General features: G+C 34.5%; 1 protein-coding gene across 1 annotated transcript; it reads left to right on the top strand.

Moving 5' to 3' along the window:
- The first annotated feature begins 7,307 nt into the window (after positions 1 to 7,307).
- LOC110610560 (plant intracellular Ras-group-related LRR protein 4) lies at positions 7,308 to 10,740 on the top strand. The gene is made up of 5 exons (XM_021750576.2): positions 7,308 to 7,730; positions 8,024 to 8,760; positions 8,977 to 9,890; positions 9,980 to 10,167; positions 10,258 to 10,740. The coding sequence occupies exons 2-4, from the start codon at positions 8,115 to 8,117 to the stop codon at positions 10,133 to 10,135; spliced, it is 1,716 nt and encodes a 571-aa protein (XP_021606268.1). The 5' UTR covers positions 7,308 to 7,730; positions 8,024 to 8,114; the 3' UTR covers positions 10,136 to 10,167; positions 10,258 to 10,740.
- The last annotated feature ends 3,017 nt before the right edge of the window (positions 10,741 to 13,757 follow it).

The raw sequence follows: 13,757 nt of genomic DNA, 5'->3' as shown, positions 1-13,757 counted from the left end.
AATTCAGCCTATAAAATTGTTTTGTTGATTTAATCAGTGAAAAATTTTATAATTTTAAATTAATATGTGGATTTTATCTTTTAATTAAACGAGATGTATATATTTGTATGTGTGAAAAACTACCCTTAGTTCATAATTTCCCTCATTTCATTTAGCCACATGCGAGCTATTAAATATTCGATTTATTAAATTTTATGGATATGTTAATTAAAAAATCGATGAATTGATTTATTTAATAATATTATAAACTGATATTTAGTCTGAATTATTATAATAATAACTGAAGGTATATCATACATTTAATAAATCAATATACAAATTTTATATTTTTTTTTTAAATCTCCAATTCATAAGACTTTTAGGTACTTAGTAAAAGTAAAATTGATAAGATGGGAGTTAACTAATTAATCACACTCGTTTATAAAATAATTTATTTAAAAGATTTGCTAATTTATTTTATCCGGTAAAATTTAATATTACTATATTTCATAATGATTGTCATGCGTTAGTTATTATTTATTTATTTATTTATAATTATTTTTTTAAAAATTACAATATAATTGAATTAAATAAAAGTATAATTATAAATTTGAAAGAATAATGAATTTCAATTTTGTTGTTTTTCTCTTGATAAATTAGTTGGTATCAGTATAATCATATTTATTGATAATATTGTCTTATACCAAATACAAAATCACCAATATTCAATCGTTAATATATTTAATTTTAAATTATGTTTAAATATGATAATACAATTATTTTATTAATATTACTATGTTTCATATATATTTAAATTAAATAAGCAGGTGGTATCAAATAAATGTGTGATATTATATATCATCATTCACATTTTTTGATATAATTAATTCTGATTGGAATTTAAATTTGTAATCTCTCACTCCTACAACTTTGATAGAGGGCCCCTTCAGTTGAGCCTGCAGTTTCAAGATTTGGCACTGCAAGGCCCATTTGATCGTGAGCGGATTTTGTCTTATTTTTAAGACTCGGGTTAAAAGTAAGGGTTTTGTCAAGATCAGACTGAAACATGTCTATCGATTTCAGGGCTTTCTTCATAATACCCTCAATTTTAGTAATCAATGCCTTTAATCTTAAACATTCTCCAGCCAATAGTCTATTGTCTGTCTCATTTGCACTAAATTCTCGCCTCAAGACTTTAAATTGCTCATTGGCTACGTAAATACAAATGACACCTTCAAGTGCATAATGTATGATATTAACAAAGAGTTCGCCTGTCTCAACCTCATTCAAGTGGCGGCGATCTATGGGTCTTAGGGCGCTTTTGATTAGCAAGGAGCGAAGGCATTGAATTCCTGCAAGATATGAAGAACCATTAAGGAGCGAAGGCGTCCGGTTTAGCACCAAGGCCAAGCGTTGAATTCCTGCAGGACATGAAGACTCAACTCCCGCGCTCGTAGGAGCAGGTACAAAAGGGAAAAGGGACATCAGTAGGGAGTTCAAGAGCCGAGGCAGAAGCAGAAGCATCCGAGGATAAAGATTCGGGTTGAAAGGGTGTTGACTCCTCAGTCGCAGGCTAGGGAAGGGGAGGAGGAAGCACAATCATCACTTTCAAAGGGCGAGCACACTTAGCAGGGGACTAGTAACCCCAGCAGCAATAGCCTTACCCTTAAGAGCAACACTTACCGCTTCAGCAAATCTACTTGACCCAGCCATATTTGCAAATAAAATAAAAAGTAAATAAGAAATACAGTTTGAAAAATAAAGAAGATGGAAAGAAAAGTACCATGATCCCGAGCCAGGGGTACTTTCGGGAAGGCCGAGAAGCTTGGGCGAGTGAGGACCACGGATCTGGTTTGCCAGTAGATGACTCTTTCAAGATAAAATGGTGTTCCTCACTGTCTGGGTAATGTCAATTTTCCTTCAAGATTTAGCTATCGCCAAGAGAAAGGTTAAAGTTTCATTTTTCTCTCTCCTCGGATGAAACTCATCATTCTTCAACTCCACCCAATAATATTAGCTAGTTTAAAGATGCCCAAAATCTCTCGGCGTCCGATGATGGAGGATAAAAAATTTATTCTTCTACTGCTTCAAAGAGGAAGGTATCCGGTCGAAAATGTTCAAGTACTTTCGACTACTAAAATACTAGAACTCCTCATTTTTATGGGTACCCATTTGGTATAGTTCGGAGAAAAGCGCTACACTTAGCTCAATGTGGTTGTTAAGGCACACAAACCAAAAAAGCCACTAAGATTCTCCAGCCACTGAAATAAAGTTGAGCAATCGAAAGCTTGTAAAATCGAAGGACCTCCACGAAGAAAGGGTTTAGGGGGAAGCGGAGGCTCACCTTCAACTGCTCTTTGAAGACAATGATAATGTCCCCGGTAAGGATCGAGTCATTAGCACGAATGCAGGGAGAAAGAGCAAAAAATCGGAAAGACTTAGAGCAAAAATTCGGAAAGACTTTAAAGGAATATGGTAAGTATCGTGCGAACAATCTACGTCGCGCTCCGAGAAGGCAGACGAGATATTACTTTAGACCACCCTCATTCTCTGGAGCCTTTCTCAATGGGACAATAGGAGCGGGCTGTAACAGCCCGACCCTTTCACCGGCACTGTTACCGTTCACGGCCCGGGGCTATCCCTCGCCTGACCTCGTGCCACCTCGGGCTTTCCACTGGCGTCGTGAACAGCTCTTAACATCCATTCACCCTCACGGGTTCCTGGCAGGATTTGTCCCTTTGGGTTCTCGCATCGCATCCTTCCCCAAGTGGATTTGGCCCAAATTTCCCTTTGGAAATTAGGTCGCCTCCCCTACTACTCGAACCCTTGACCTCCCACTTTAAGGGAATAGTCTGGTGAGAGTGAGTACCAATTGTTCCCCGGCCCTTTCACCGGCACTGTTACCGTTCACGGACCAGGGCTATCCCTCGACTGGCCTCGTGCCACCTCGGGCTTTCTACTGGCGTCGTGAACAGCTCTTAACATCCATTCACCCTCACGGGTTCCTGGCAGGATTTGTCCCTTTGGGTTCTCGCATCGCATCCTTCCCCAAGTGGATTTGGCCCAAATTTCCCTTTGGAAATTAGGTCGCCTCCCCCACTACTCGAACCCTTGACCTCCCACTTTAAGGGAATAGTCTGGTGAGAGTGAGTACCAATTGTTCCCCGGCCCTTTCACCGGCACTGTTACCGTTCACGGCCCAGGGCTATCCCTCGCCTGGCCTCGTGCCACCTCGGGCTTTCCACTGGGGGAGGCGACCTAATTTCCAAAGGGAAATTTGGGCCAAATCCACTTGGGGAAGGATGCGATGCGAGAACCCAAGGGGACAAATCCTGCCAGGAACCCGTGAGGGTGAATGGATGTTAAGAGCTGTTCACGACGCCAGTGGAAAGCCCGAGGTGGCACGAGGTCAGGTGAGGGATAGCCCTGGGCCGTGAACGGTAACAGTGCCGGTGAAAGGGCCGGGCTGTTACACGGGCGCTCGTGGGACCATCAAAGGAGGAGCTAAAAATAGAGCCCTGCTAGGGGAAGAAGAGATGTTCCTATTCATGTTGAAGAAGAAGGAAAATATAATTACCGTAAGAGAAGTATGACTGTAAGGAACATAAATGAGAAAGAAGCTATGGAGCAAATTTCTCTAAAAAGTTATAGAAACGAGCAAAAGTAGTGTTCGAGGAAGACGAAAAGCTTTTTATAGGACGATTTTGACAACGAGCTTTAAATGCGACACGATAAATATTGCAGTTATTATTGAAATGCTAGATAGGCAAAACGGCATGAGCAGCAAGAAACCAATCTTGAGAGATCACGTGCCCCATACCTCGATGAGAGATATCTCTTTCGAATATGGAGAATCAAAAACTAGCAGGAGACTTCTGATATTACATAATATCCGTCCACAGTAAGTTGTAAGCTATTACTACTAGGTAGGGACACGTGGCCAGGATCAGACACGCAGGAAACACATACCAGTATGTGAAAGAGAATATCTAGATACTTTAACACTCGAGCCATCGTCAAAAGACTCGCCTTCTCCTAACAAGGCGAGTCTCGACATGAAGTTTCCGTTATTATGCCTGTGATCGCGGGATTCTCACCTATTAGTTAGTGATGTCCCATATCAAGCAGATGACCACATTACTGTTGGATTATCCAAAAAATACTATATTCATCTCTATCTCTTACAATGTAAAAGTAGAAGAATCACAGTGACAAATAGACATTATTCTAAAATACTAAAACTCTGAGTAGTTCATTACATTTTTTTTACTCATGGAAATACTAACTTGAGTGTCGAAATAACTGCCATAGACACTCATCACCACCTCGCTTTCATATCTTGCAGGTTCTAACCAATCATATCAGAGTTTCATTCTGATCACGTCATCTAGGGGTAAGTATTCGGTCAGTTTGGTTCAAAATCGAACCGAACTAAATAAATCGAAAGCCAAAATTTTAGTATTTATAAAAACCGAATCGAACTGATTTTGATCAGAAATCGAATCAAACTGAATCGGTCTGATTCAGTTCTATTAGGTTCGATTTTGATTGGTTTCGATTTTTAATAATTTTTTTATTTTTTACACTTTATTTTTATTATTTTAAAATTTAATTAAAATATTTTAATATTAATATGATTTAATTTCTCTATATTATTGAAAATAACATATTATTATCACTAATCGGTTCGGTTCAGTTTTTTCGATTTTTTTCTGATCAAAACCGAACTGAACTGAAATAACCAAAATTTCTAAAATTAAAAATCAAACCGAATCGAATTGAATAAAAAATCGAACCAAAATTTTAAATTAATTCTGTTTGGTCGATTTTTTCGATTTGAACCGAATACTGCTCACCCCTAATGTCATCAATTTAATCTCAGCAATATCAATAAATAGAATAAATTAGCACATATTATTTATTATAAATTTATTTATATAAATGTTATGTAGTGAGTTTTTTATTATAATTTATATAAATAAATATTATAATTAATATATTAAAATTTCTAAAACTGAAAAAAATGTTCAATAAGTGAGTATTTATACTGATTAGAAAAACTGAAAAATTGAAATAATCTTATATTTGTGGAATGGATGAAGCAAAAATTATGGCATAACAATTGCTGCGGTTATATATCAAGGCATCAAATAAGGGTCTCTCTTTAGATCCTATAACAAGCCTTTGGTGATATTTCATGGAGTGCAGACTCGTTAGGCACAATGGAGTTTGAAGAGCGCTCTCCTTCACCGTGATTGGCAGTTTTTTCATTATGATGAAACTTCCCTTGTCCTAAGAGCTAAAAATTGAAGTGGTGAGAGGTTCAGTGTTTTTTATAGATGATTCGCTTACAGTGATAGCGCCTTTTTTTCCTTCCCTTCACCGACCTTTTATGTTTGGCGAGCTTTAGTTTATGGTCTAAACGTATTTTTCTTTGCATTCTTGATTTCAGTAACGAAAATCTCATCCCAACCGGTTATAGTGTTCCCCATGTTGTCGATGTTTCAAGGGAGAATTGAAGATTCCATTAACCGTCAACAGACGAGGCTTAGGTATTTGAATATTACTATTTGGTTTGGGTTTGTACTCCTGATCTTGTTAATGAAATTTTATTGGCCTCCGATAAAAAATAAAAATAAAAAAAAAAAACAAACGGGTTTCAGCTTGACCAACCAAGAAGAGAAGGGTCGCGCCTGCCAATGCATCCAACAGACGATGCGCCAGCCTCAGCCCTCGGTCAATGGGTAGAAATCCAAGGAGGTAGGTGCAGCACACCAACCCCCAGCACCGAAATCCAACAGCCGGTTTCAAGTTATTCCCATTCCCCATTCCCATGGCCCCACAATTTTGGAATCGCAGCCCTATTATGAAAGTATCTTCATGCATGCTTTTTTTTTGGACAAATAATTTTAGCATTAATTCATTGGATTATTGATCAATATTTCATTTTGACAGCCTATACTCCTGCTCTGTCTTTAAACATTATCTCCGTAAAATCATCTCTTCCCCACGTGCTAATTAAATAATTAATTAAATCGAAACTTAATTGACTTTTTTCGCAAGCAAAATTAAACTTGCACTTTAAAAATTAAATCTAATAATTGGTCATTAAATTTACAAGATTGTTACTTTGCCATTTATATAAATAAAGAGCAAAAGTGTTTTATGCATATATATATATAATAAGTAGTGGTTAAAAATATAATAAATAATGGTTGATTGGTCATTATATTGTTATATTATTGATTAAAATATAATAAATAATGGTTAATTAATAATATCAATTAATATAATAAATATTTTTTTAATTAATAAAATAAAATATATGATAGTCACATAAAAGTAATCGTAACTAGGATTCTTAATATGGATAACGAAGAAAGCATCCAAGTTTTCATCTCTCACTATCACCATCACCAAACATGAAGTAGCCTATTCGTTGTTGGCAAAAGGTCTTAACTCACAAGTACAAAAACATTACATGACATTGTCTTTCGGTAATTTTCCCTTCCCTTATTTTTATAGGAATTGTTGAATTATTATTAAAAATACTTGTATTTGAAAAATCTTTAAACTTCTAAATTTTAATTATAGTTTAATATTTTAATTATTAAATTTTAACGCAATAAATAATCTTATTAAAATTAATTTTTCAATAACATCAAGAAAGCAATTACCGATTTTTTCTTATCGATTAATGAATTTGACCTTCCATTAAAAAAAAAAAAAAAAAAAAAAAACTCTCAATTCACTCCGGTTTTCTATTTCAGCGTAAAACGGTTATGGCGTGGTTTTGATGCACGGCCAGCGGGGCCAACTGGTTACAGTTGGATTGAGACATTAGTTTCATTAAAAAAATTCTCTCCACCATCTAAATAAAAGTAAGTTTTTTTTTAAATATTTTTATTTAATTATTAATATATAGTTATATTTTAACATATATATTTTGTTTGAAAATATATTTTAACATATATTAAAAATAAAGTTATCGACACTTTAAAAAGCATTATTCATTTTCTAAAAAAATATATTTCATTCTATTTTTTATTTACTTTACATTTTATATTGCTTTTCTTTTTCAAACGTAACTTTGTTTATTATCTTTACAAATATGTCATTATTGAATATATATTAAAAAGGTAAATTTATCATTATTTTTTAAATATAATTTAATGAAATTAATTTTACCGGCCTCTTTTTACTCTTGCTTCTACAGACCTCCTTATCCACCCTGGCACTTTTTATTTGCCTTTGACCGTTTTGCCCTCCTGGCCGCCACCGAATTGTATGCTCTCTGCTCTCCGCCATTCCACGTGGGGATAAATGTGGAAAAATATAAACGGAAAGCGGAATAAAACCAGAGGAGGGTGAGAAGGAAGAACTATCCTTTTCCGTTTGATAACCGATCAGTCATAATCAGTTTCAAAATTTTTTTCTTTCTATTTTTGTCAAATTTTCTTTGCAAAGGAAAATATATTAAGATCAGAATCCGCCAAAGTGAAGGAGAAGAACTAGACGCAGCAGCAGCAGCAAAGAGTATCATGGCAATAGGTGGATTTCAAAGAAGACGCTGTAGGAGACTCTGGATTTCAGGCCAATCTCCTTATTCACTTCCTAATCACCTTACTTGAAACCTTAGTCCTTATATCTATCTCTCCCAATTTTCTGTTTATTTTCTTTAATTAGCCTTGGCTGATTCTGTTTGGTTTATGCAAAATTCATCTACTTCCAGATCAGGCAAACCAAGAGAGGTTAGTTCATTTAGTTCCTCGAAATCTGATTGCTTAATTGCTCTTACTGTGTGTTTTCATTTGTAATTTTGCTGCTGATATTTTCTCTCTTCAATATCGTCCTTTTTTGTTCTTTTCTGTGTAATTATTGTTGTCTAGTGAAGATACTCTTGGATCCTATGCTATCTGCTTTGTAACTGGGATTCTAGAAACTCGTAGAAGTAGATTCTCACTTTTTAAAAAAAATTAATTTTAGCTTTGGTTAACTTTTGTTGGTCTGCTGGATTATCTTACTCTTTGTTGCTCTATTGCAGAAAAAAAAAACAGTGATTTCAAATTATCTATTAATTTGGTTTTGGAATACTCTGCTCTTTACTTGATTGAGGAATTTCAAAACAAGGGAATATGGATACGGCGTCTTGTATTCGATCCACCGATCAGGCTGTGGAAGAGATCATGAGAATTCACAGATCGTTACCGACGAGACCTGGGATGGACGAGGTGGAAGCCGCTAGGGCATTGATTATAAACGTTGACAAAGAAGAACAGGCTAGAATTGAATCCATTTCCAGGCAAACTAAGAGCCTTGATGTACCCGAAGAGTTCTTTACCATCTTGCAGGAGATGCAGAAGAATTTGGTTTATTTCCAGAGCAAGGAGCAAAAGAGGGAGGCTTTGAAATTGCTCGATCTCGAAAATGTTCACTCTCTGTTTGATGAATATATCCAGAGAGCTTCTAAATGCTTGCCTTCTTCATCTTCTTCTCCTTCGTCTTCTTCCTCCTCCAATTATGCTAACGGCTCTGCTTCTACAGTTTCCAGCAGCGGTTTCTCTAGGGTTAGTGCGCCAATTTCCGTTGACAAATCATCTATTACTGCTTCCTCAAACTTGTATTATTCTGATCAAAACCCTGTGAGGACTACGGAATTGTTTACCCGGGATGATAGTTATGTAAAGAAGACCAAGTCATCATTTTATTCAGATGGAATCGGTGTTCCGTCAATGCCCCAGATTGTGGATTCAACTCTAAAAATTACCCTAAATACTCCAGGTGTGCTTCATTTCTTCAATACTTTATTTGCCGCTTCTCATAATATATATATATGTTGTTTTGCATTCTTACATAGTTCAAATTGCTTTATGAGCATGATGGGATTCTTTTGAATTACATGGAATTAGATACTCTGATGATTTCATTGCGGAGTTTATGTTATTCATGTGCGGTTGGTGTTTTAATCTGATATGGTTCCATCCTACAAATTGGTAGGTCAAGATGGTGACAAGTTGTCTTTAATAAAACTTGCCAGTTTAATTGAAGTCTCTGCCAAGAAAGGCACTAGAGATCTCAATCTCCAAAACAAATTGATGGATCAGATTGAATGGGTACCTGACTCAATAGGAAAGCTGTCAAACTTGGTTTCTCTAGATTTGTCTGAGAACAGGATAGTGGCGCTGCCATCTACTATTGGAGGCCTTTCATCCTTGACAAAGCTGGACTTACATTCTAACAGAATTGCTCAACTCCCAGAATCTATTGGAGATCTTCTTAGCCTAGTCTTCTTGGACCTGAGAGCTAACCAGTTATCATCTCTGCCAGCTACATTTAGCAGATTGGTACGACTCGAGGAACTTGATTTGAGCTCAAATCAGCTCTCTTTGCTCCCTGAATCTATTGGTTCACTCATTAGTTTGAAGACACTAAATGTGGAGACCAATAATATTGAAGAAATTCCACATACCATTGGTCGATGTTCTTCACTAAGGGAGCTTCGTGCTGATTATAACAGGCTTAAGGCACTTCCAGAAGCTGTAGGAAAGATAGAAACCTTGGAGGTTCTGTCTGTGCGCTATAACAACATCAAGCAGCTACCTACAACAATGTCGTCTCTATTGAACTTGAAGGAGCTTGATGTGAGTTTCAATGAGCTTGAATCGGTACCTGAGAGCTTGTGTTTTGCTACCTCGCTAATCAAGATAAATGTAGGAAACAATTTTGCTGATCTGCAGTCCCTACCAAGATCAATTGGTAACCTTGAGAATCTTGAAGAGTTGGATATTAGCAATAACCAGATACGAGTACTTCCAGATTCTTTCAGGATGCTAACCCGATTACGTATCCTACGTGTAGAAGAAAATCCATTGGAGGTGCCACCAAGACATATTGCTGAAAAAGGTGCTCAGGTAAAGTCTCTCCACCAATATTTAAGTGGAATATGATTTACTCCATATCAGTGCTGATTTGTTTCCTTGTTTGCTTTGTCATGTCTCAGGCTGTTGTTCAATACATGGCTGAGATTGTTGAAAGGAGGAATGTGAAAACACAGCCCATAAAGCAGAAGAAGAGTTGGGCTCAGATCTGCTGCTTTTCGAGGTCTAACAAAAGGAAACACAATGACATGGGAGTCATGGACTATGTGAAAGCTTGAATTGATGGAATATGACATGACCTTTATGTTGGGTAAGTTGCCAGATAATCTTAATCCTGTCCGATTTTTAATATAGTTAGAATCACTAATAATTTGCTGAGGTCTTTACATGCTTTTTGCAGTCAGCTGGGTTTAGACAATGGTTAGGCTGGATTATATGAAAGAAGGGCGGGGAGGTGGAGGTTGGTCAGCAGAAGTGAAATAAGTAGCAGCTATTAGTAAGGCGAATTTTGATGAACTCGTGCTGCAGCAGGCTCATGTATTTTTGTATTATGTTGTGTTTCTTACAGGGTTTAGCTGTTTATAAAGCAGAAATCTCGGTGCAGAAAAAATCTCTCCATGAAATGGGACTCGGTTTGTAAAACATGGCTCTTACACTTGTTCCTTAAATTGTAGATGTACTTTTTTTTCTTTTTTTCTTTTTTTATAATATAATTGGTTTCAATTTTACGCCATTTGTATGTGTTCTTTAATGTAATGAGGTGTATAATTCAACCGGCAGAAGGGGGAAGGGAGGAATGTATTGTTCCTTGAGTCCGTCAATGTTGTATCAAGTTTGACTTGACTTTTTTCACCACTTCAATAGAATCTCTTTCCTTTACACAGATATTTATATTGAATAGAATTTCGCATCTGTTCTGGGTTCCATCTTATTCATGGTTGAAATTGCGTAATATTTAGTGATTATATTTTCTATCTATACAGAAGGTGGGAGTTTCCCATGCAGACGGGTAACTTTCTCCACCGCTCATTCAAACTATGAAAAAGCAATTGATGTAAGCAATGACATTACATGGCCTAGAAGCTGATCATTAGTTTTTCGTTTGTTAATTATTATGCTGCACCAACCTCTATGATATATATATATATAATAAGGAGAATGAGTTTTTGTTAATTTATTGATTTATTTTCTTTGTTTCCATGCAGCTCGAATCTTATATTCCCTCAAGAAAATGGGATCCATTTTTGTTTTAGTTTTTTCGTGTTTCATTAAAGGGTTAAACAGGGGTTACCATCTCATTGAGAGCATATTTTGTTGCAGAATATTGTACGAAGTAAGAATGACATTGTTTGAAGACAAAAACCGCTGATTAGTCAGTTCACGGTTAAACCTCTTCTATAGGACTAGCCATTGCTATTTGATTTGTTAGGAAAAGGAATTGCAATCAGTGGCAAGTGGCAAAAACCTCGATGTTATAAGCGCCGCAAAAGCCATCATAAACCCACGATAGTTATTTTGGAAGTCCCATCTCCCCCGCAAGAAAACCCAGACGCTCAAATGACAAATAGAAATTTGTATTTTTTATATATATATATAAAAAATCATCGGAAAATAAAAGGAAAAATGAGAAATCCTAATTTGAGATGGAAAAATAGATGCAGTTGTCCATATTTTTATATCGTATTTGTATATACTATTAGTACATGTGAAACTCGAGAAGGGTGCATGCACATGTATATATGATCTGAAGACCTAACAGTAGATAATTTAACAGTAACCAAATGAAAGCCAGGTAACAAGGTGCAGTGCTCGTAACACGACAATAGTTTTGATACTGGAGAAACAAATCAAATGATAGTGCAACTAATTGCTCAAGTTAAGGCAAATTTAAGCGCTGTTTTGCAAGTCAAAAGTAGGGAACCTTTCTACTCAAGACTGTAGAGACTTGTGGCATAGTCATTTGCAATGATTCTACAGCATATGTTTTTGGGGCTGATGCTTTTGCTCGTTTAAGCCATTCTTTTGACTTTTCTACGCAACTTTCATCTGCTCTGCTCTATTATTTACCAGGCAAGAAACAAAGAAAGAAAAGCGACGAATTTTGAAGAGGCCCTCAGGCATGCATAGATAAGCTTTCAGTTTAAACTCGGAATTGATTTAGCTTAAACTTAAGATAATCAGACTAAAATTGATTAAAATCAACGTAATTAGTTTCGGATCCTGATTCAAACAAAAGATAATTTTTCATATTACTATTTTACAAAAGAAAGAAAAAGATCTGAATTTATCAAATTAAACTGTGGCATATAAGAAAAATATCTTCGCTGGGCAACAATCATAGATTTTCCTGCAAAACAAACTCACCTCCCTCTTTCACCTGAAGCATGGTCTATTAATAGTATTTTGAATTGATTTACATAAAAGGGTAATTAATAAGTAGTATCTCACTTTGGTAAATCCATATTTAAAGTCCCCAAATAAGAAAATAGTTCTAATTTAAAGGATCCCATTATCTATTTGAAGGGAATAAAATCAACAAATAAATTATCATTTATTTATAAAAAATAAATAATCAGATTGAATTTATATATTCATAGCATAAAATTATAATAAAATTCATATAAAACCATATGTATTACACCTCGAACTATATATACTTGTTATATACAAGAATTGCTCAGCATTTATTATTATTATTAATGATGAATCTAATGTCATGCATATCTTTAAAATTTTTAGAAGATAGAGTGTAATGATGGCCCGAAACGAACACATTTTATTGGCTAGTTACTTTTTCTTTTTGAAAATTTTTTAAACTATTAAATAATTTTAGAGTGTTATATCTAACCAATAATAATTTGATATAATAATAATATTGTAATAATAAAATTAATAAATTTAAATTTAATCTTAAATTACCTTGTATGTCATACACATACTTTTGCTTATATGGATTTCAACAATTAATTTTAGACAACATAATAATTCGTTATAATTTGTTTTTTCAAAATTATAATATTAATTTGATAAGAAAATCAATTTTTAAGAACAAAATTTTTCTACGCTTACAAATTTAATAGGATAATAAATATATCAAAATAAATATTTTACTCTTTTAATATCATGTATCTATTTAAAAAAAACATAATTTTTTCTTTTTTTTAATTGGATTTTTATTGTTCAACGTAAAATTGGGCACGCCGACACTTGGGGTCCAAGAAAAATAAAGCCATTGGTGCACAAAAGCAGGCTAACATTATGAGTCTTCTTCAAGGACCCCACCTAACAAATAATCGTTTATTGGTAATTTTTGTTTTGCCTTTCGCGAATGGGTAAAATAAAATCAATTTCCCCTCAATTCTGTTTTGAGAGGAAATTCGTGCATCAGTGATTTCTATAGAAAAATTGATTCACTGTATCTCATATTTGTCTTATAAATATATATCACGTAAATTAATTTTATTGATATAGTTATTAAATTTTATTTGCACATATTGTTATTACTGAATTAATTATTTTATTATTTTTTTCTTTAATTTTTATTATAAATTTTATTGTGTTTAGCAGTTTTAAAATACAAATTTTTTACTGATAAAAAAATTATTTATAAATAAAAACTTTTTCATAGTAAGATTCTGCACTTTGACTCTTGGGAGCCAAGGAACGAAAGCCATGGTCCAGAACCGGCCCCCATCCGAGTCTTATCCAAACTGCAAATATATAACAAGCATAAGTCTTTTCGGGAGAAAAAAAAAAATAAGGACCATAAAATTAAATTTTAATACAAGATTTGTTATAAATACTATTATTTAATATGCATTAAAAATAAGTTATTAATTTTAAAACTAATAAAAGATATATTAATAAAAATAATATAAAATTATTATTTTTAATTATATT

The sequence above is a fragment of the Manihot esculenta genome, chromosome 1, assembly GCF_001659605.2.
Source record: "Manihot esculenta cultivar AM560-2 chromosome 1, M.esculenta_v8, whole genome shotgun sequence".
NCBI classification, from domain to species: domain Eukaryota; kingdom Viridiplantae; phylum Streptophyta; class Magnoliopsida; order Malpighiales; family Euphorbiaceae; genus Manihot; species Manihot esculenta.
The sequence above is the reverse complement of the archived record's forward strand: the minus strand, read 5'-3'. Positions and strand labels throughout refer to the sequence as shown.